At 44.8% G+C, this 21,285-nt stretch overlaps 1 protein-coding gene across 6 annotated transcripts in view; it reads left to right on the forward strand.

Annotated features, from left to right (window-relative positions):
• Positions 1-3,936: 3,936 nt before the first annotated feature.
• LOC144107686 (uncharacterized) overlaps positions 3,937-21,285 on the forward strand; it is a 54,126-nt gene continuing 36,777 nt past the window's right edge. For 3 of the 6 annotated variants that reach the window (XM_077640810.1, XM_077640807.1, XM_077640809.1), the window contains exons 1-7: positions 3,985-5,164; positions 10,458-10,747; positions 15,035-15,129; positions 16,598-16,711; positions 18,260-18,366; positions 18,818-18,879; positions 20,867-21,012. In XM_077640810.1, the coding sequence (XP_077496936.1) occupies positions 4,751-5,164; positions 10,458-10,747; positions 15,035-15,129; positions 16,598-16,711; positions 18,260-18,366; positions 18,818-18,879; positions 20,867-21,012 (1,228 nt within the window). In that variant the 5' untranslated portion in view covers positions 3,985-4,750. Of the gene's footprint in view, positions 5,165-10,457; positions 10,748-15,034; positions 15,130-16,597; positions 16,712-18,259; positions 18,367-18,817; positions 18,880-20,866; positions 21,013-21,285 lie in introns of all 6 variants that reach the window. The other 3 variants (XM_077640812.1, XM_077640811.1, XM_077640808.1) reach the window with 3 other exon arrangements.

Below are 21,285 nucleotides of genomic sequence, written 5' to 3' on the forward strand. Positions count from 1 at the left end.
GGTTTTTTGAATAAAGTCCTTTGGGTATCCGTTCATGGTGAGTTCTTTGAATATCGTGCGTTGTTCTTTTTTTCTGTCAAGTTCTGTGCTGCAGTGTGTCTCAACTCTTCTGAACAGCGTCTTCACCACTGATGCTTTATGGACTGTGGGGTGGTTAGAAGAGAAGTGGAGATACCGGTATGAGTGAGTTGGTTTGCGGTATACGGAGAATTGAAGGGTACTGTGGTTTCGGGACACGAGGACGTCCAAAAGCGGCAGGGAGTTATCTTGTTCCACCTCTAGCGTGAACAGAATGTCAGGTTCTGCGGAGATTAAATGAGAAAGGAAATTTTGGATCTCAGATACTTTGATGACGGCGAAGCAGTCGTCGACATACCCGAGGAAAATCGTTGGTTTCGGGTGGAATGAGTTGAGGGCTCGTTGTTCGACGTGTTACATGGTTAAATTGGCCATGACGACAGAGATCGATGCTCCCATCGATGTTCCTTTCACTTGTCGGTAAAATTGCCCGTTTGACGAGAAGTATGCACCCCTATAGGGTGCATGGCTTGGAAAAGGAGCCTGCGCCTTCAAATCCCAGCCCTTGTGATCCTATCAAGGCGGGTTCCGAGAACCATTTCCCAAGAATTTCACCCCAAAGAAGCCGAGCGCCAGGCAAGGGGAAAGCTTGTACCCGTTGTACCACCGGTGGGTACCCGGCGGCAGTGGGGATCGAATCCCGCACCTCTCGCATGCGAGGCTGATCTCATAAAAACGGTGCCTGCACTCTGTGGCGGCCTTCATGGCGCCGGTTAGAATCCCATGATATGGAAGGATCGTTGTTGCCGGATTGGTATGCCCTGTATTTTGCCAACAGAGTAATGGCTGGCTATCGAGAGGTGTTACCAGAAACGGCTGCCAAACAAGTGCGTGGAGAGGATGTGCATTGGCGCGCGGCTGCTGGTTTCATAATTGATAGAGCCAATACTACTGTTACCAGCCGTCAACAGTGACTATCAGTGCTCTCAAATGACATCGCTGTGTGTGTGTGTGTGTGTGTGTGTGTGTGTGTGTGCGCGCGCGCGCGCGCGTGTGTGTGTGTGTGTGTGTGTGTGTGTGTGTGTGTGTGTGTGTGTGTGTGTGTGTGTGTGTGTGTGTGTGTGTGTGTGTGTGTGTGTGTGTGTGTGCGTGTGTGTTTTCTGCAAGCCTCAAGTGGTTGAATACCTCTCAGCGCTGCACAATTCTTTGTGGAGACCTCGTAATATTTGATGGAGGTGTGGGGTAGAGGCAATGGGAGTCAGGGCCTCTGCACTCTAAACACGAATGCGCCTATTTGAGGGAGTATAAGCTGCTCTCTAGCGCACACCCTTTCACAAAAGGGAGTGTGCTAGAGGGCAGCTTACTCCCTTTTTACTCCTTTCCGTTTAGGGTTTATAGTTCACGGGGCAAGTTCTGAGTGAAGTTTTCGGGGTTCGAAGGCTGCCGTAGGGTTGGTAGATCCTCGCACGAGGAGCTGGCAGCTGTGTTTGGTAGACGATGTTGCTGTCTTGGGTGCTTGGCCTGTTGGAGGCATCGGCACCTCCGTAGAACGGAATGAACTATGGAGTAGTATTTACAGAGGAGAATGTTGAAGGCGCAGTCCGCTATATTTTTTTTGTATGTTCTGCACCTTATCTGTCTCGGACATTAACTCTTCTGCACAGAGCCAGGACGTCCTGAATATACGAAATGTAGGGTTCCGTAGACGTTTGGGCGTGAGCAGCAGTTTCTTCCTAGCGGCGAGCTAAGAATATTTAGCTTTAAGGTTGTTAAAAAAAAGGTCGTGGTCGAGAAAGAAAAGTTGCGGTGCTACATGTACAGCGCAAGTTAAGAGGCGGATCTCTGGGGGCTGACTGCGCAGCCATTCATTCCAAACGGTTATCACGGAGTCCTTCCTTTCCACGTCTTGACGTTGCAAGCTTGAATCAAGTGGCGGAAAAATACAAAAAGTTATGCTTTTAAATTCAACTTTCTCAGCTAACGATTCGTCTTTGCAGAAGTACTGCGTGCGTCTTTTGCTGCTGAAAAAAACATCTACATAGCCACACACACAAAACAGATTTCTTAAAAGAACAAAAATTAGATGAAGTTGTCCGCACAGTTCCTAAGGATCAGTTGGTCCTTCAAGTATCGGACAGTCCTGCTAAACATACCTCAGTGAGTCGTTATACCTTTCTTGGTGTGACGTTCACTTTTCGTCTGCACTAAAATGACGATGCAGTTCGGGGGAACCATAACGGTCAGCTATGCGCTCGTATTTACTTTCGGCCTTCTTGCAGAACGAATTTCGTTGGAGCATTTTAATCTGGAAATGTTAAGACTAATTAAATGGATATTGATGCAGACTGTACAAAACCTGCATATTGATGCTGACTGTACAAAGTCAGGAGTCTTCTTTCCACCACTTGGAAACAAGGTCTAGGTCGTCGACGCGCCTTAATACAATCGCCGGTGCTGCAAAACGCCCTGCTGCTCTCGAGTTGCCCTAAGGCAGGAAGCGTGTAAATATCGCTACCCTTTGTTTTGGGTTTCATCACCGTTCCGGCACTGGCAAGTATCCAGGACTTGACGTGTGGCAACCGCCCTTCAGAGTTCGTCAGCTCTCGTGGCTGTGTGCCGTTCGCCGTGCTGCAGGACGAACCTCAATATCCTGACAGTGCTGTTAGGTTGAGGCGTTAGTGTAGCCTCTACCGGGGTCCTGTTGCCATGGTTCGCTCCAGCGAGGAGCAAACTGCGCATGCGCAAAAGACCCTCCGTACTGCCCCCTCCCCCCCCCCCCTCCTCCAGGACCAGCTGCGGGCGAACACCTGCCAGTGTGTCACAGCGTTTTTCAGGCGCACTACAAGCAGAAGCTTAACAACAGGAAACTGTGAGAAGAATCTGACTGTCTACGCTTCATAACTTCTTTAAAAAGGCCTCCTGTGCACGTTAGCTTTTCCCCAGATCGCTTCCAGGCGTCTGCCTGCGCAAGTGATCGTGAGGAAGCAACAAGTGCTTTATTGACACAGGCTGAGGCTATCTTATCTTTATTATTATTATTATTTTAATTATTACGAGTACAAAACGTAAAAGCCCTGTGTACTCATTTTAACGGACTGATTTGAGGACCGTCTTTGCTGACACCGTCAGCGCCTCGGCACCTGCGACTGCTATATTATTCTTTCGCGGATTCCTAAGCGCCCCCGGCTTCCCGACGGCGCCCCAAGACACGTTGAGAACTCGCTTAGCCTCGAATCCCTGCGACAAACCGCAGAATGAACGACGGCACTCAAAAGCTTCTCAAGACGGAGGGTGGGGCCCCTATTTACTTTCCAAGTTCAACGACTTCCGGAACGCGACGGTGTGGGTTGGGGGAGGCCAGCCTTTTGACAACGCAGCCGCCAGCACGCATAAATCTTTCGGGAACTGCAGGGGGAGGTGGCGGTGCGGTCGCGGCGACGCAAAGACACGCGAACCCCCCTCCGGGCTTCTCTTCAACCGGGCTTGCAGCTGCATGCTTTGTGCCACGGAACAGTATTTAGGGTGCACGTGTTCCTGGACCCGTGCCGAGCTCCTACTATGAAGCCAAGTAGCACGCAGTCAGTATGACATCTTCCAGTTCCAAAACAAAAACAATACAACGCGCGCGCACAACAATTTGGGTTAAGCGTCGCGCGCGAGTCACGCACGACAACGGCTTTTTCAGCGCGCCGGAGCTTTCCGCATCTCTTTGTGTTCTGGTCAGGAAACCCTCCCAGCCGCGAGTCAGTTTTTCCGCCGGCGCGAAGTGTTTGCTCAGGAGCGACGCGCGCCAAGTGCTCATTTACACGAGCTTTAGCATTTGCACGCGCGCGCGAGGAAATAGGGTCGGAGTTTGCTGCCAACCAACGCAACCGGCGAGCGTCCGGAAAAACGCGGCCGATAGGGGTCGCGGCGATAGCGGCGGCGGTAGGCGGCGGAAGGAGCGTGCGCGGCGCGAGTGTTCGCACGCGTGTGCGCATTTTTGTTTGTGCGCGGCAGTGAACGAAACCAAGGGAGCGCTTGACGTACGGGGCGTCTGCTACGGCGTCCTGCCGTGTTCCGGGTCCTCCGCATTTGTCCGAGCAGAGTTCGCGCGTCCATGTTGACCGCAAAGACGTCGTAGGGGCGCTGCTGTTCGATCAAGAAGCCTGCAACAATGCAACCGGTTTGGCCCCGCCGCACTCGGCGTTGCCGAAGGCGGGCGCCGTCACTTCACCGCTGCGCGTCCGCGCGGCCGACGGCTTGTCGCCACTGCAGCCTCCCGCTCCGATCCTGCTGCTAGAGCCTCCGGCTGCTCTCGCATCGATCGTTCAAAAAGGTGGCGGTAAGCGGACAAACGCTTTCCACATTCCCTCCGCGCGCGCGCGCGGGCTGCTGCACCCACACACGCTCATTACACAAGCATACAACGTATCGTCGGTCCGTTCGGCACCGTGTTTCTGACGCAGCTAGCGTTCGGACACGGCTCGGATGCGATGGAGCGGAGCCCGGGAAACCGCGCGGAGGCCCCCAGTGATCGATTCGTCGACTACTGCTGCTGCCCGAGGTCGTCCGCTGCGAACGTGAAAGCCAAGAAACGTCGCGGGGCGCGGGATACACCGAGCCCCTGAGGACTCCGCAAGCGGCGGTAAAGGAAGAGTGGATATCAGCGAAGTGGTGCCTGGCGCAGCGGCGCTCTGTTTTCCGCGTACTACCCGTGCCGCTGGCGCGGGAAAAGTTGCCCGCGGTTATCATGACAGCAGCGCGCCGTGTCGACGCCGCGTCCGTCGTCTGCTGCTGCTGTGTCGTCGTGCTGCTGTTTGCGTCGGCGTTGGTGCGCGTCGTGCCGCGCGCCGAAGCCGCGGAAGTGTTTCGCGACTGCGGCGGCGTGCTGCGCGGACCGCGGGGCGTGATCAGCACCCCGGGCTTTCCCCGACCGTACCCCGTGCCCATCGCGTGCCGGTGGGTGCTCGAGGCTTCGCCACGGCAGCGGGTGGCGCTGTATTTGACGCAGTTCTACATGCGCGAGGGAGTGACCGTGTCGGAATACCTCTTCTACTCGGACGAGCAGCTCAACATGGGCGGTACGCTCATAGGGTCCATCAGCTCCGAGTCGGAGCCGACTCACGTGCTGAGCAACAAGCCCGTCATGGTCATCGATTTTCAGGTGGGATATTTGAGCGATACACCTTTTTTAGCTCCTTCGAAACCTGCCGTTTCTGAGCGTATAGATATAATACTCTGCGCGCTTCCTAAGGATATTCCACTGGCTTTATTCTCAAGAGTGGTTCTTTCTTGAAGGAGACCTGCCTTTATTTTTGGCGTTCAGTTGGTTCGAAAATCGATCGATTTTGGTGAGTTCAAAGGTCCCGTCTTTTTCGTGCATGTATAGCAGGCTTCTCGGATTGAAAAATGCCCCTCCCTAAAGAATAAGAAGAAAAGAAAAAGCAGCGAAAGGGGCCAGTGGTGTTTCCCTCTGCACTTTTTTTCAAGGCGACGGCCACAAATCCTGAATAAAAAAAGGTGTGGGGATGGGGGGGCATATGTGCAGTATCAGAGCTGAACTTTTTTTCAAGGCGACGGCCACAAATCCTGAATAAAAAATGGTGTGGGGATGGGGGGGCATATGTGCAGTATCAGAGCTGTCCAGTGCACATATGCCTGCATTGTTAGTAGACAAAATGTAGCAGAGTCGAAGTTGAAGCTGTAGGCATCCGACCGCTGCTTTGGAACATAAAATATCCAACATATATTTGGTTTTGCAAATATACCGAAAGCTCGAAAGTAACATATTGCTGCATCAAAATGTTTTTCGGCTAGATTATTGCATGAGTTGGATGGAGAACTGGGCTAGTTGGAACATATTCAGATTGAAAAAAGAAACACCGCAAAAAACACGGACCAAAGAGGACAAACTTGTTGGTCTGTGCATTTTACCATGTTTTTTTTTTTTTCAATAATGCAGGGGTGCTGTATTTTCAAATTTCTCCCTGCATGTTTTGTAAATGTGCCAGTTTATATTCTTGCAGAAATCAAAGAAGTGCCCGAAATGCTTATAATGGTTTATTTGGGGACTACTAAACTATACTTTTTGTCTCTGCATTTTGTTATAAAAGTGGCTTTCATATTACTCACCATCCATTTAACTCATTCTTGTATACAAATCTTGCAATAAATAAGGAAAGTTGCGTGTTAAGTGCTTTTGCAAAGTTTCCCATTCAGCTAGACACATTATTGGACAGCTGCGTAAACAGGAAATTTGAAGTTTGCATTCGTGTGTCTCCCAGCAATTAAGTTTTGGTGGGAACAAATATTCTCAATCTTATGTAAAAGTGTTTGTTCATGCATCGGCTATCTGGTTGTCACATGTTTGCTGAAGTGCGTAAAATTTTGTCATAATTTCTTCTTTTAGTTTACCGTTGTTTGTTTCTTGTTCAAGTCTTTCATTTATGGCAAAATATCAGTTATACCATGGCTATAGTCTCTTAACATCAGAAATTATTGGTTATGGTAGTGACTGGCAGTTTTCAGTTTGTTTTTATTCTTTTTCTTGGTGCTGTCTGCCTTGTACTTAATTGCTTTTAGATAATGATTCAGCAAAGCTTCTCTTGTGGCTTAGTGGAAGCACTTTTGGATGATGGCCAGGGCTAGTGAACAGATGTTAATGTATAAATGTTATCTGACAAATATTACTAAGGAGCAGGGGTGTGTAAGTAATTAAAGTCAATGAAGTTATTGAATTTTAAAGCAGCACATTTGCAGAAAAAATTAAAGATAAGCACTGTTTTAGATACCTGCTACATATATATTATTACCACGGCGTTCAAAACCCCTGCCATAGTTTTAGGCCAAAAAAACATTGTGTCAAAAATATTATGTGCTAAAAGTCAGGTAATGAGAACTGGGAAAGCCTGCTGTTATACGGTGCTCTAGGGTGTTGCTGTAGAGGGACAAGAGCATTAATTGGGAGAGGCATTCATCTTGCAGTAGATGTTATCCACACATTGCTGATGATGACAATGACTTTGCAAGTCATTTGCGTGAACTTATTGGTGCTCTTGCTTACTTTATTTCTTGCAACACACTCTATAAGGGTAAGCAGTTGAAGAGAAGCTCTATTTCGTAGTTTTTACCTTTAATGTCACTCCGGATGGGAGCTTAAAAGTTGCAGTGGTATTTGCTTTGCCTTTCGACTGGAGGAGTAAGACATTATTTTCTAAATAGCACTGGGGGCATATGGCTGCAGCTTGAACTGCACAGTGCAAAGCAATTTGGTGTCAAAATTATTGTTTATTGGCATCGTTCTTGATGCTCAGCCGCTGTACTGCAGTGACCTCTTTGTTCAGCTAACACAATAGACAGAACAACTGCATGACACGCAAGAAAAAAAATGCAAACAATTCAGTTCATTTATTTTCTTCACGAGGTTGAAAATTCAGTTATTTTAAAGGAACAGTGAAAAAACATTAACAGTAAACCTGAAATATGCAGCATTCTGAAAATGCATTATTTTAGCATTTTATTTAATGGACAGGACCTCCATTTTTTCATTGTATACAAATGAGTGCAAAAAGATGAGAAGGTCTGGATCCAGCACAGCAGCCAGTCACTCATAAAGTAGACTGAGAAAACCACTGTGTTGCTATGCTTGCTGTCATTGTACAATTTTTTGTGAGACAGCCATTTATTGTCATGTTAATAGCATTAACCATCCTGCCTGTTGTGTGTGGCAGGGATTTCAGGTGATTGACGAAGTGTTGCTCTTATAATGTAAAGCACTTAATTGTCAGTGTTTGTGCGTGTATATTCATCTTTTGCCTGAACTTTGTGCCCATTTTTACACTTGCGCAGTAGCAATATGTAACATTCCGGTTTGCATTGCATGCTGCATGTCCTTGTAGTTTTGATTTAGTTAATGGGGTTCTGCTATATCTGTTTGCATACAGCACCACAATTTGAGTCTGGAAATAGGTATACTAACTACATAATTTCCTTACATGGATTGAAATTGTGCTGCTGTGTGGCAACACATGTAGGTAAACAGTAGTCAACTGACCCTTAAGTGACAAATGGGGTGCAGCATATGGTTAAGAAGTGTATTTACAATACATATATGTGCAGCAACAGATAATGAATTAAAAAAAAATTGTCTGTCTGTTTTGTACCTCTAAAGAGCGTTATAAATTTATGAGGGCTTCCGGGAGCTACACGTATAAGTAAAACTGGAAAATGTCTTTTGAGGGATGCAGCAGAGGTATGTTGTTGGCACTTGGTCTGCCTTCCAAAATGCTGAGATAGCACCTGACATATGTTGCAAGCCTGGACAACCTCTCATTCGTGTGACATTAAGTGAACGCGACAAACTACCAATGCACATGTTGGGTCGTATGTTCTGGTGGCACTGTGCAGCCACAAGTACATTTTCTTGAGCTGGTCTGGCAGCAAATTTTACAGCAGTTAATGTGCTAATTGCATACAGAGCAGCAGTTTCTTACATGTGCATGTATCACACAAGCTGAAGGGGAATTAATATAATATGATGCTAGCTTCACTGTCAGATATTGAAAGGGTGATGTGAGGGGGTCATGTTTCAGGGGTCTGATAATCAAGTATATCAGGCTTTGTTTAACTCTCATTTAAGATACTGCAGTCTAGTTTGGTGCACAACCACAAAAACCAATTTAAATAAACTCCTGGTTTTACAGAAAAAAATCATCCGTTACATAGCAAATATTGAGCCCATGGAAACTACAAAGGGTGCATTTGAATCATTCAATATCATAAGTGTAGACAAGTTGTATGAATTTCGCCTATTACAGTCAATCTACTTTTCCTCCCCTGAAGTTACTAACCTTCTAAAGTCCTTGGCATCCTTAGAGCGACGAAATATTAGCGTGCAAACAAGAAATGTTGATGCGTGGGCAGTTCCTCATTTTCTTACATTTTATAAATATCAGTCACTTACCCATAACCTCCCTACAATACTAAACAAATATAGACACACAGTGGGCTTGAACAAAAAACAATTACATTCCTGTTTTGTGCAGTTGTGATCCATTAATTTTTGTTTGTTGTTTCCGCGTATGTGCTTTTCAGTTGTTTTGTTTTGGTTTCAGTTCATTACTGGTAGCTTTATGTGATTGACATCATTATTACCTGTCACAGTAACTGTTTTATTATTTCCCTATTACTGTCTACCTATGTATTATTCATCTATTATGTTTCTATTCTTTACGCTGCTGCCTTGTAATGGTCTCTTGGGCCTCGTCAAGCTTTTGTGTAGCTTTTAGCCCAAGAGACCATCCAGTTGTCTTCTGGAAATAAAGATGTACTTGTACATGATGCATTGTTTATGTAAAGACGGTAGTGGACAGTGTGACCCTGCAATGTGGCTATCATTTCATGCAAGTTAACGACCACCACGAGATTGTGGGGAGGTCTGATCTAAATTCCTGGAGCTGTAAAAAAATATCCCTCGATGTGGAGCTGAACGATTAGAACTTGCATCACTGCAGTGGTAAAATTTGGTTGACTCCACTGATGTGAAACATTTAATGAAAACAGTAGTTGTGAGACAAATTGTGTTTGCAAAAAATTACCAGCGTGTTGAATAATTCCTTGTGGTTTAATTCGGTGCAGCATCCAGTGCTGAAAACAAATGTCTGACAATGGTTTCTATTCTAGCACATAAGCACTTTATCACTGACAGCGTATCTAAAATAGTATGGTAGACATCTTTCAATGAGCTTTGTACAGTGCTCAGTAGATCGATAAAGTTGTGCACTTGCACCTTTGCAAGTAAATTGTCCACCTCGGCTTTTTTCTTTGCCCGGAAAATCATCCTAGATGATTTCTTGATTGGGCTACCATTTTTAGTTTTTACGACATGATGGCATAAGTTGTTCAGCATATTGTAGTGGAAACACGTGCAGAGATGTTTCATAATTTTTCCAAGACATAATGGCTCCTCTAGCAGAGCAGGGCCCAAATGGAGATGTTAGTCCCTTGCCAGGGGACTAATATCTACAAAAGGTTTTAGTAGACACAGGATCAAGCAAATCCAGTGTGGTCCTCGTGTGTCACCCCGTTAATAGAAAGCAGTGAATTTTCTGTTGGAGGTAGAGTGTGATGTGAACTAGAAGCGGGACTAATTTTTCATTGTTTATTTTTATTATTCATGCATTTGTGTTTGGTATTAACATGTAACACCCCCTTACTCAATGCCCTAGAGGACCTGTAAAGTATAATAAAGACATAAATCAAATTATACAGTTACGAATGCAATACTCGAGCATTTGAAAATGCACTTTTATGTGTGTGTGTGTGCGTGGTGCACTTGCCTGAATTTAGCAGCGAAGTTCTTCATGACGTTAAAATGCTGTCGTTACACCAACTCACCCAGTCCAGAGCCTGCTTACAATAAGCTTTACACGGTGCATGGATCGTTCGGTGCAAAACAGGTGCGTGAGCCGGGCAACATTCACCACCGCGTGCTCGACCTGTTCCTGGATGTGTACGGCTTCAACATCACCTACGAGATGCTCGAGGCCAACGAGAGCCTGCGCACAGACCCCTGCCTGGGCCACCACTGTTCCTTCACGGGCGTCTGCCTGGCGGCCGCAGAGTGGAGCCGCTACTCCTGCTCCTGCCTGGGTGACTTCTACGGCGACGAGTGCCAGTTCTCGCCGCGCTGCGGCCCCGACAGCAACAGCCGCGCCACCTCCCTCTGCCACAACGGAGGCACCTGCCGGTCAGTTTTACAGCGAGAGCTGTTATTTGCACAGCCTCCCCCCATCTGCGGCGTTGGCATAGACGTCATTTCAGTGAAGGAGTGTAAGGGGGTGAGAGAAGAGGAGGGGCAGCTTGCCGCTCTGCCATCGGCGGAGTGATACATAAATCAAAGAGTCCGCAAGTATTTTTATTTCCGTGGGCATAATTTGTGGCCATGTTGGCTGCGACTGAACCTCTTTATTCACAGAAACCTGAAAATTAAATAAATGCGAAAGCGAAGCTGGCACGGGACTGGCTGAAAGGCACTCCATGCGTTGGTTGACTCCTCCTACCTTCAGCGTTGAGTTCAAAGAAAGGCGGGAGCCGGGACGTTTAATCCGATTTAAGGTAGGGAAATCGGCCGCACGGGACAATAATTCGGAGTTTCTAAGAATGTTCAGGACGTGTAGATCGAGTTCCCTTGGTAAAAAGACGAGTTCAGATTCCTCTTTAGTGCACCTTTAATCTGCAATCGTGGAGTATGGAGCTAGTAGTGCAAGCAAAGTACTTTGGGCTTAGTAAGTGCAAACTATATATACATGCAGAGTTGCCTGCTGTTGAATATTCAAATTCTGTAAGTGGCATAATTTTAATAACTTTTCCCTGAATAATTCAACTCATCACACTAATTAGACTGGACGTCTAAATGTTGTGCTTGTAATAAGAAGACTCAAAGTTCTCACATTATTTGACATCACATTTTCTGCTATGAACACACTTGAAATGATAGTGAATTCCTGGCTTTCAATTATGTCACTAGGTTTACTGATATATTTGTTCAATGCCTGCCCAAGTGCAGACTTTTAGTCACGTCTATATGACACTCCAGGTCCACTTACCTCAGTAATCCAGGTTGCATGCACAGTATTTATTCTACTGCCAGTAATCATTCTGACTCTTCAGTGTGACAGGAAATTGCAAAAAATTGAGCTCTCTGAGAAGGTTTGTAGCTGTTAAATTCATGTGCATATATTACCAGGCAGTAAAGAAATTTTTTGACTCGGTTATCAATATTGTTGACTTCCCATAATCATCTGAAAAGTAGGTTTTCTTTAGTGTTTTTGAAGCCCAGTTTTTTTAAAGGGAACAGCTCTGTAACTTAGCTTTGGTGAACTGTTCTCGCTCACATTTGAAAATTTATTTGTTTTATTTAAGTTAAAAAAAATAAATGTAACAACTTCGAGGAAAGCATATGCAGTTCCAAGAAAGAAAGGGACATTTATGTTGTGTTCTAAAGGCTTTCTTTCGTTGAAGCCAGGTGGCTCCTACTGAGCCTGTGGTAGTCGAATTACAATACACATGCAGACGCCTATTATTTCTTATGTTAGCCCTTGGGCAGCTGTTCGAGCCATTGTCCATTGTCATGCCTGCGACAGCCTTGCATGGTTTCGCTGTCTACCTGTGAGCAGTAGATACCTTCATGAGTGCAATGGCCACATAAAGTTGTGGGCTTTTCAATTTTTGTCAATTTTCGTTCCATTTGTGTAACCCAGCTGATGCATGCTTCTCTTCTTGGTCTCCTTCTTTTTTCTGCTTTCTCTTTCTTTGCAGTTATTCTTCTTCCACGCAATTTTTTTTTCCAGATCTCTGTTACTTTTTTCACAGAAATCGGCAAGCCTTGCAAAGAGTATGCCCGCCAGTCTCTTTACTTGTGTAATTTTGCTCGATTACTGAATCCAAAACTGGAGTTAAGATGAAAAATAAAAGCAGTATTCAAACAAGGTAGTGAACTCTAATATGCTGGCAAATTGCATTCGTCTTACTTAAAATTCTCAACTGGCCAAACTGCGCCATAGGCGAGAACGCACTTTTAAGCAGATATGTTAGCCTCTTTTTTTATTTTTGTTCTTTGTTGCTTTGATTTGTCTGCTTCTTTGTTCTTGATATTGGCCTGCTGCATGATGCTTGCTACCCCACTTTCTATTTTGCTCTTTTATCAAAAGTGAGAGTGCTTGCACGCCCATTCTGGCTCATATTGTTAGGAGACATGTGAAACGTGAAGGTCACCTTTTTTGCTATCAAGGCCTGGCAAGGGTTCACAAGACACTCACATGCCTCTCAAGATTGCTGCTTTCAGGCAGCAGAGAAAGTGGAGCTGCCCCTTTGAGTAATAATCACCTTGATAAGCAGCTGCGACGCAGCTGGCACAAGGCACTATCGCTTGCACCTTCTTTCACAGCATTGTGTACGTCAGAAAGTGGAGCTTTGAAGGCAGGGCTGATAAAGACAGCTGAGTGCGCAGCGTTGTCTCTACACAAACAACGTCTCCAGCTCTTGCGTCCCTTTCGTCAGCTGCTTTCAGATGCACTCTGGCGGCTCCTTGCGTCGGATCGCAGTCAGGAGGAAACTACAAAACAAGAAGATATTGGTTCCGACCCAATCTTAGATTATTGACTACCTGTTTTGGGGGACCTGGGAGAGCAGCTGTTATTCAGTGCTTGTGCGTTAGGAAATGGATCCCGATTTTAAAGAAAGACATTTGTTATTGGGATTGGTGCCAACTTGCACTGTAATTAATATTTTTGCATATGCTAATTGTTTCTGTTCTTACAGGCTATGTTTGTGTCACTTCAAAAGCATGCATACACAAATAATTTCTTTATTAACTAAAAACTAGTGTAGGTGTGAGACCAAATTTTTCTGTACTTTTTTTTTGCATCTATGGCTTTCTTTATTCTGGCACACACTGTTTTTCATAGTAATATACTTGATGTAAATATGTTGTAGCTAGTAGGTATATAAGCACAAGTATTTCTCACATTGTAGATGGCTGTAAAAATGTGTCCCATAAAAGTGTGCTTTTTCTTTTGCTATTTTGCTAAATATTTATGTTTTATAAATTCGCTGACTGTGCCATGGCTTGAACCTTGCATTTATAATGTAATGTGTGAATTCTAGATTATTTTATCATTGCTAGGAGGTAAGGTGTTGCTATGCAATACTAAATGAATATGACTTAGAGAGCACGTGTTCAGCTGCTCAAGCTTTAATGTGCTTATTCCTAAGAGCCCGCTAAAATTTCTTTGTGGTAAGAAACAGACATTTCCTTTTATTGTGAATGCCATTGCAAAGAGTTAAATCACGCTAAAAATTGTTTGTGGTAAGAAACAGACGTTTCCTCTCATTACGAATGCCGTTGCAAAGAGTTAGATCAGGCTGTGCACACCATTGGACTTGTGAAAGCTTCAGTGCAGCTTCGGATGCGGCTTGCTTTCTTAATCCATGACCTTTTTTTTTTTTTATCTCATCTGTCCTAAACCTTTCACCAGATGATGCTTTACACTTTTACATCCCAGTTATGCAAGCAGTTCATTACAGTGCTCTTGTGTTAGGGAATCGTCTCAGGCCCTGTGCAGCTTTGTTAGGCAAGAGCATTGTAATATCATTCTTATCAGATGAAGACGAAGTATGGGAAATGGGCGGCACACAAAAACAAAACAGGAAAGCTTGCTTCATTGCAGGGCTGAGCCATATAAGCATCAGGATTAAGACAAGCCAGACATAACGGCAGCAAGAAATCGAGCTGGGGGATTTACAGGATTAGTGCCGATGGCTTAGTTCTCTGTTACTTTCTCCTAATCCTCACTTCATGGAGGTACTTGTCTTGACATAAATGTAAGACCGCTGCTTGCCTGTAGAGGCCTTTCTTTATCTGCCATTTATCAGTGAGTGCAAAAAAAAAGCTACTTAAGAAAAGACAGCCAGCAGTGAACTAATGACATGCTGTGTTTTCTATTCGTAAGGTATTGAAATGTGCTTCTTGTTCCTCCAGCGATTCACTCTCATATGTTGTGTGCTGCTTTTAAGCTTAACTACCCCGTGAAAATCTTTTGTTATTCAGAGTGTATAAGTGCTGATTCCTTGGCATGCGATGGTGCTGGCTTCTCAGCTTAATGGTGGTGTGCTTGAATTCTATCTTGTCATGAGAAATTTTTGCACTAATCGTACTTTCTTGAGAGCAAGAAAAGCATATTGTTACACTTTTGTGAAGGGTAAGAACATAGGTGATGTTGCTAGTAACAAGACAGTAACCACTTCCCTCACTGTTGACTCCGTTGGTCAGTTTGGTTTACTCTTCGACGTTTTTGTGTTTTTTTTTCCACACAGATATTCAGTTAACTACAGATTTGGTTATTGCAACTGTTGAGCAGTTCCAAGTCAAATTTTAATAATACTTAATAATAATAATGAAAATAATGTTTCATTTGTATTAAGTCGGGTTGAATTATTTACATTAACTTGCACGGCTTTCCATTCTTGTTTACAGGTACTACATAGGGAGCAAGACGCAGACCTGCATTTGTCCTCCTGAATACCGGGGTAGCCGGTGTGAATACTTGGCACGCCCAGAACAGGTTTTGGGTAAGCTTGAATGCCTCCATCTTCGATCAACTTTATGGCTTGCGAGTCAGACTCCACCACAGGCCAGGAACATCAAGCTTTGGATTCATTGGTCCTATTGTGAAGTAGTACTTGTCTTATCTGAATGCTATTTCAGTTTTGAATATTTTTCATGCTTGGAAAAATACCCTCTGTTTAAATACGAACTGTTATGGCATCAATTTCAGCCTTTACTATGTGAACACATTAGTCAAGAGCCATGAAGGGATATAGTGGCACTATGTCAAAGCTTCCGAATTGTGAAGCTCTTATTGCCCTTACACTTTTGTAGTGATAGCTACACTACGCCAGCCACTTCGCGAGGTCAACGTGGCTGCGCGCTGAGCCGTGGCACCATCACTCCGCCAGCTGTGCGCATGCGCGGAGTGACATTAGAGCATGCAGCTGGTGTGCGCGCCACACGCCTGCAATACGCTAGAATTTCAAGCCTTCAGCGTGGCGGCGCCGTGATCACCGTGGCAGCTGCCGGCAGTGCGGCGCGCCGGCGAAACCGAGTGGGGGAGGAGTGGAGAGGGGGGATAGAGTGAATCCACGTCCAGGGACGAAGATGAAGGAACGCCCAGTGAAACGCAGCGGCGAAAGACTGACTTCGCAATTCTACTGAGCGAGTTCCACTCGTCCAGCTGTAGCTATCGCGTCACTCCAGGTTTAACCAGAGCTAAACCACAGCCATTTTTCAACATTGGTAGACAGATAGGAGTCTTTGTTAGAGTTGTACTTGCCTTTTCAAATGTAAAAGATCTTGTGCCATTTGGTGCTCATAGTTACTAGGGCTGAAGCATTGTGAACTTCATTGCACTTCTGGGTCATCCAATGTAGGGTCATCTTGAAGCCAGAATTTGTTGAGATGGTTTTAGTTAACCAATAATTTGTCACCATAGTGGTGCAGTTCCTTTCTTGATCTGCCAATGGTATGGTGTTTAAAAGGCGCGAGTACATCACTATGTGTCAATTTAACTATCCGTTCGCAGTTTCTATGATTACTTGCGCCTTGCAGAACAAACAAATTCTACATACTAATGTAACTATACAGCAACCTTTGCTATTATTTCTGTAACTACTCATAAGCACCAGCTATTTTTTATACATGGAAGCTGATGTCTGTGACGAGTTAGGTGAGTTGTTGCCATTTTGCGGAAATTTTTGAAGGAGCAGGGCAAAATGCCTAGATTCCTATCCAGGCGTTCCTCCCAGTTTGATTGAGAATTTCCCCCAAATGTGGCTGACAGAAATGAGACAAAATTACTCAAGGTGTTGTGGACAGAGAAAGAGAAAAGCCTATATTTAGTAAGATGCCACCCAGGTAATAGTGGGTACTGCGACGTTCATGTTAATTCGACATGTGGCATTCTTCGACTATCACAAATTTCGCGTTAATGGTTGTCACCGAGCGCTTCTGTCCACCTTTGTTCTTTGCATGCCTGTGCAGACTGTGGCCAGCTGAACTGCACCCAACACTGCATAGAGACAGGCCCGCAGCCTCACTGTGAGTGCAATCCCGGCTTCAGACTGGACGACGATGGCCGTACCTGCTCTCCAGCGAGTGAGTGGTCTCCTTTGCTTCATTTTTTGGGTTACGAGCATATGTGCCTGTCTGATGTTTCCAAGATTGAGTGGTGTGTTTTTTTGTTGCTCATGTTATGTCAGACTTTGTCAATGTCCCTGGGGAAAACACAGTTCAGTTTGTACACAGCCTAGCTTATACAAAGATAAGGAAGTGTGATGCCAAATGGAGACTCATAATTTTTTCAAAGTCACTTCTCAACAGGTAATCACTTTACTGCTTTTTGCATGTGATGGGCTTGCCAAATGACTTTTGGATCTGATTTTATGCCATGCTGCCTTTATTGCAAATAGTGGTGTCTACGTGCCCACACACACACGTGCTTTTATTTTGATAAAACTGTCCTTTGAATATGAAATTATTATCATGCCTAATACTTCGTGGTTTTAACTTGTTATGAAGAAAAGAAGTAGCATAGAAGGGCGTCACTGTTATATGGTGTTATATGGTTCATCAGTTGGAGTGCCTAATTATTTGATTTCCAAAGCGAAGCTATGTGGAAAATTAATTTTTCATCCAAAAATGCTGTCTTGGTTAATTTTGCTCGGGGTTTATATATTTCCCACAATTTAGCACATATGGCAAAACCGCGCTAATTTGGACTGTCATCAGGCTCCCGCCAAGCACCCATGTAAGTCTGTGGTGTCGGAAGCTCGTTTATTTGGATGCCCTGGGCTGACATCGGTTAATTCTGCCGAGCTTTTGGAGTGGTGCTGTGTCGAGCTATGACATGCTCAACAAACGATCGCCCAAATATTAGTCCTCAGGCTTGAATTGCGTATTGCGCTGTTTCCTACGCCTCTATGACGTGCATGCAACGGCAGGCGTGTTGACGATCGATAGGCCGATAATTTCGTTTTCGCAGCTTTGCTGCTAGCCAGTGGCGGTGGCTATCAGCTGCCGGCTGCACATATCAGCCAGGCAGCTGAGCCCATAGGTACACACCGTTTCGAACGATAATTGCCCTGTTGCTTGTTTTTTTTTTCTTTTTTTTTCTCGAAGCAGCTCACATGACCCCGGTGACAATGATCGCTTCCCTCGCTTCTGTCCGCGCGGAATTTCCATTCTTCTATCATGTCAAAACGCCGCACTCATCACGGGCTATTCGCTCACGTGTGACACCACATGCGAAGAAGCTCCAGCTCCACTGCGTCGCACAGTGAAAGAAGCTATTATAGAGCATTTGCTATTATAGAGCAGTCCTGCTTTCGACACTCCTGATAGTGTGCACGAATTGTAATGTAAAGCCTTTGACAGAACTGCAAGGAATTGTTGTTATCACGGAGTTTTCCTCCAAAGGAGATAAGCGTTGCCCAGGTTTTCACCAAATGAATTTTACTTTTACGAACAGTTTTTGGCAGCTGTGTTGGAGGCGGGTGGGGGGAGGCAGTTGAATAATTCGGGAATATTTTCCACGCCCTTGAAGTTCGAATTAACGATGTTTTACTACATAACATTTCATTGGCATGTGTGTCAGAGTGGCTATGGAATATTTACTCAATAACATTCCTGACTTGTCATGCACAGGCCGTACCCGGTTCCTGGTGCAAGTTAAACTTTACGACCGCAATGTGGACCTTGCACGGTTGGACTCAAAAAGTCGTTCACAGCTGCAGGCAGGATTGGAGGAAGCTGTGAGTATGATTCACCCTAAATTTTTTTTTTTAGTTAGGTTACTAGACTTGCATGCTATGAAATTATAGATTACTGTTGTTTGCATGCTTGAGGCTTGATTTCAAATGCTGGCAGTGTACAAATCAAGCGTGTCACTTGCTTTAATGCTGCTTAAACTATTGGAAATCAGTGGTGATGCGTCTCTTATTGCACTCGTTGTTTAAGGATTTTGGTTCCATATCAACTACTGGCATGCATGTTTATGGGGAAAAACTGTTGCCACATATGTGCCTGTTTTACGAATCTAGTCTTTATGCTAATTAGTCGTGATCTTACATGCAGTCATTGTTTGACGGCAGTGTACTGTTAAAAAGTAGTAACGTTTACAGGTTTTACTGTATATTGGGTGGGTAGGCAGCCATCTTTGTCGCTTGTTGGAACCTTACCATGTTTGCTTTCTTGGCGCTGCAGTTGAAGTCCCTGTTTGCCAGCCAGACCAAGGCATTTGACAACCTGGCTGTCCTCCAGTTTATGTAAGTTAACTGAGCTTGGGCAAATGTTCGATCATTTTGAATATTCGGTGGAATATTCGATATTCTAGAGAACGGCGGCGCAATGACAGCACAGGGAAGAGAACAATCAAGACCCTGAGGGACCCAGTGATCACTAATTGGATGTGGATGGCAGCGTGGTATAGCCTCAGAGACTCACAAACAAATGAGTTTTTGACATCATTGCCTTTTTTTGCGACTATAGTATGCAGTGATTAATTGATATATCGGCCAAATTAAGTTTATCCTCAATATCCCCCTAGAGAGACGACAAAAGTGAGAAATACCTGTCTTGTCTGAACACTATTTCAGTTTTGAATATTCCTCGTGCATGGATAATACTTTGTGAGTTATATGAGCTCTTGTGGCATCACTTTGGGATATATATATGTGAACAGACTTTTTTTGTAGCCATGGAGGAGCGCAGTGGCATAATGTCAAAGCATATGAATTCTGAAGCTCTTATTGGCCTTACATTTTTCAACATTGGCAGACAAGTATTAGCCTGCATTAGAGCTGTGTTGTTCTCTTTCTTGTGCCGTTGTCGTTGAGCTGCCGTTTGCTAACAACATGCACCAACTTGCTCACAGTCTGCTATTCAACAGTCGACTCAATCCGAATGGTATTTGAAATTACGAAGTATTCGTCTCAAGCGAATAATGTTTCTGGAATACTTGCTTCGTATGGTTTCGGTTCGACACGCTACCTGTGTGATGGTATCGCGGCATGCACACTGCCAAAAGCAGCAGCTGCGTAATGGCGCACTTTGGCAATTCAGGCCAGGAGTCGGAGGCAAGTGGCGAGTGAAGGCAATAGAACGATGGAATTTCCATGCCTTCCACAATTGGGCAGCCTGGCTGATTAGACGCAAGCAGAACTGCCAACAGTACTGTAATTTTGGATCCTGGCACTACGCATGATTATGGGAGCTCCGAAGGTTTATGGAAGAACCGGAAGTTTGCTCTCACAACAAGTGACAGCCAGTGCGAGTGGGCAGGGTATAAGGCATGCAGTTAGAATTTTTGTTAGTGGAACCAATTTTTTTTTGATACCTGGAGCTCCTGAAATCATGGCTGGAATGGGCACCGGCACGAAGCGCGTAATATCCACGGCTCACCCAAGCCTACCTCAGACTCCGAAAATAGATCGGCTCCATGTGTAGGTCGATTTTTCATTTTCAGATAGCCATTTTTGCAAAATTTCAACATAACTTCAGTGAGTGCAACAAAGCTTCAGTTAGCACCTTTTTTTTTTCTTCATGTAATAGCCTTTATGCCAAAAGTTCTCAAAATGTTTGCTTCAAAATTATTTGAAGAAAATTGCCACATTCGCTTTGAAGGAAAAATGAACTGTAGATTCGCAGAAGACTAAAGGTGACCCACTGCTACGCACCCACCTTCAGTTAGACCATGAAACTTTTTTGTTTAATCTCAGAAATTCCTTTGGAATAGTAAGGCACCCATCAAGGAACAACACTTCGTAAAAAGTTTTCAAAAGCGGTAAATGTCAATGGAGCTGTTTAGAGCACAGAGAAGTATTGTAAACTAGGAGAAAGAAATTGCATTTTGTTGTGTTATTTTGTAAAATAGAGTAGCAATTACAAGAATGTAATCACTAGCTGCTTTCTGCTATTGCCTCCATGATGTGACTTTACTAATATGGTACCATGCATTCGTTGCTGTATTTCTGTCACTTGTGACAGTGTTGCTAGCATTTACCAATTTAGCCAGTAAGTAGTCAGCGGACATAAATATGGGTTTATTATTGGGTCTGGCATCCACTCGGAACGACCAGCAGCTGTGCTTGCAAGCTGTGTTGTATCTAAGCACCTTTAATTACTGTGGCCGCGAGCTTGTCTATCATAAACAAGTTGTCATCAAGTCCTCTTTTTTGCCCTCTGTGATCCTGCCATGATATGTCGGTGAGGATGGTGTCATTGCATTGGTACCAACCCACCGTTTCTTGACAGGCCCAATGCTGTGGTGCAATTTCACCTGTTTGGGCGCCAAGAAGAGCGCGCCACGGTTGAGTCAGTGTTGGAAGAGGCGCTCAAGGGAGGCAAGCTTGGCCCTTTCGCAGTGGACCGGGAATTTCTGCAGATCAGTCAGGAGCCTGGTGAGCATGTGGGCTGGAATGTATTGTTGCAGTCGGTTTGCTGTGTCAGATTGCAGGGCAGCTGATTCATTATAAATGTGCCAGCTTGCTAGTTTCACAAGTCCTTGTGTCTTTTGAACTGTTTCCTTTACCCTGTTATGAATGCTAGTGAACACATTGTTTGCTGTCTTGAAAATAGAATTTGGAAATGAATTTGTGACAGCACAGAGGGCTATGGAAAGGAAAATGATCGTGATGGACCAGGGCTTTTCTGTCTTTAGACTCGGGCGACCC

Source organism: Amblyomma americanum, chromosome 10 (assembly GCF_052857255.1).
Source record: "Amblyomma americanum isolate KBUSLIRL-KWMA chromosome 10, ASM5285725v1, whole genome shotgun sequence".
Classification (NCBI taxonomy): Eukaryota; Metazoa; Arthropoda; class Arachnida; order Ixodida; family Ixodidae; genus Amblyomma; species Amblyomma americanum.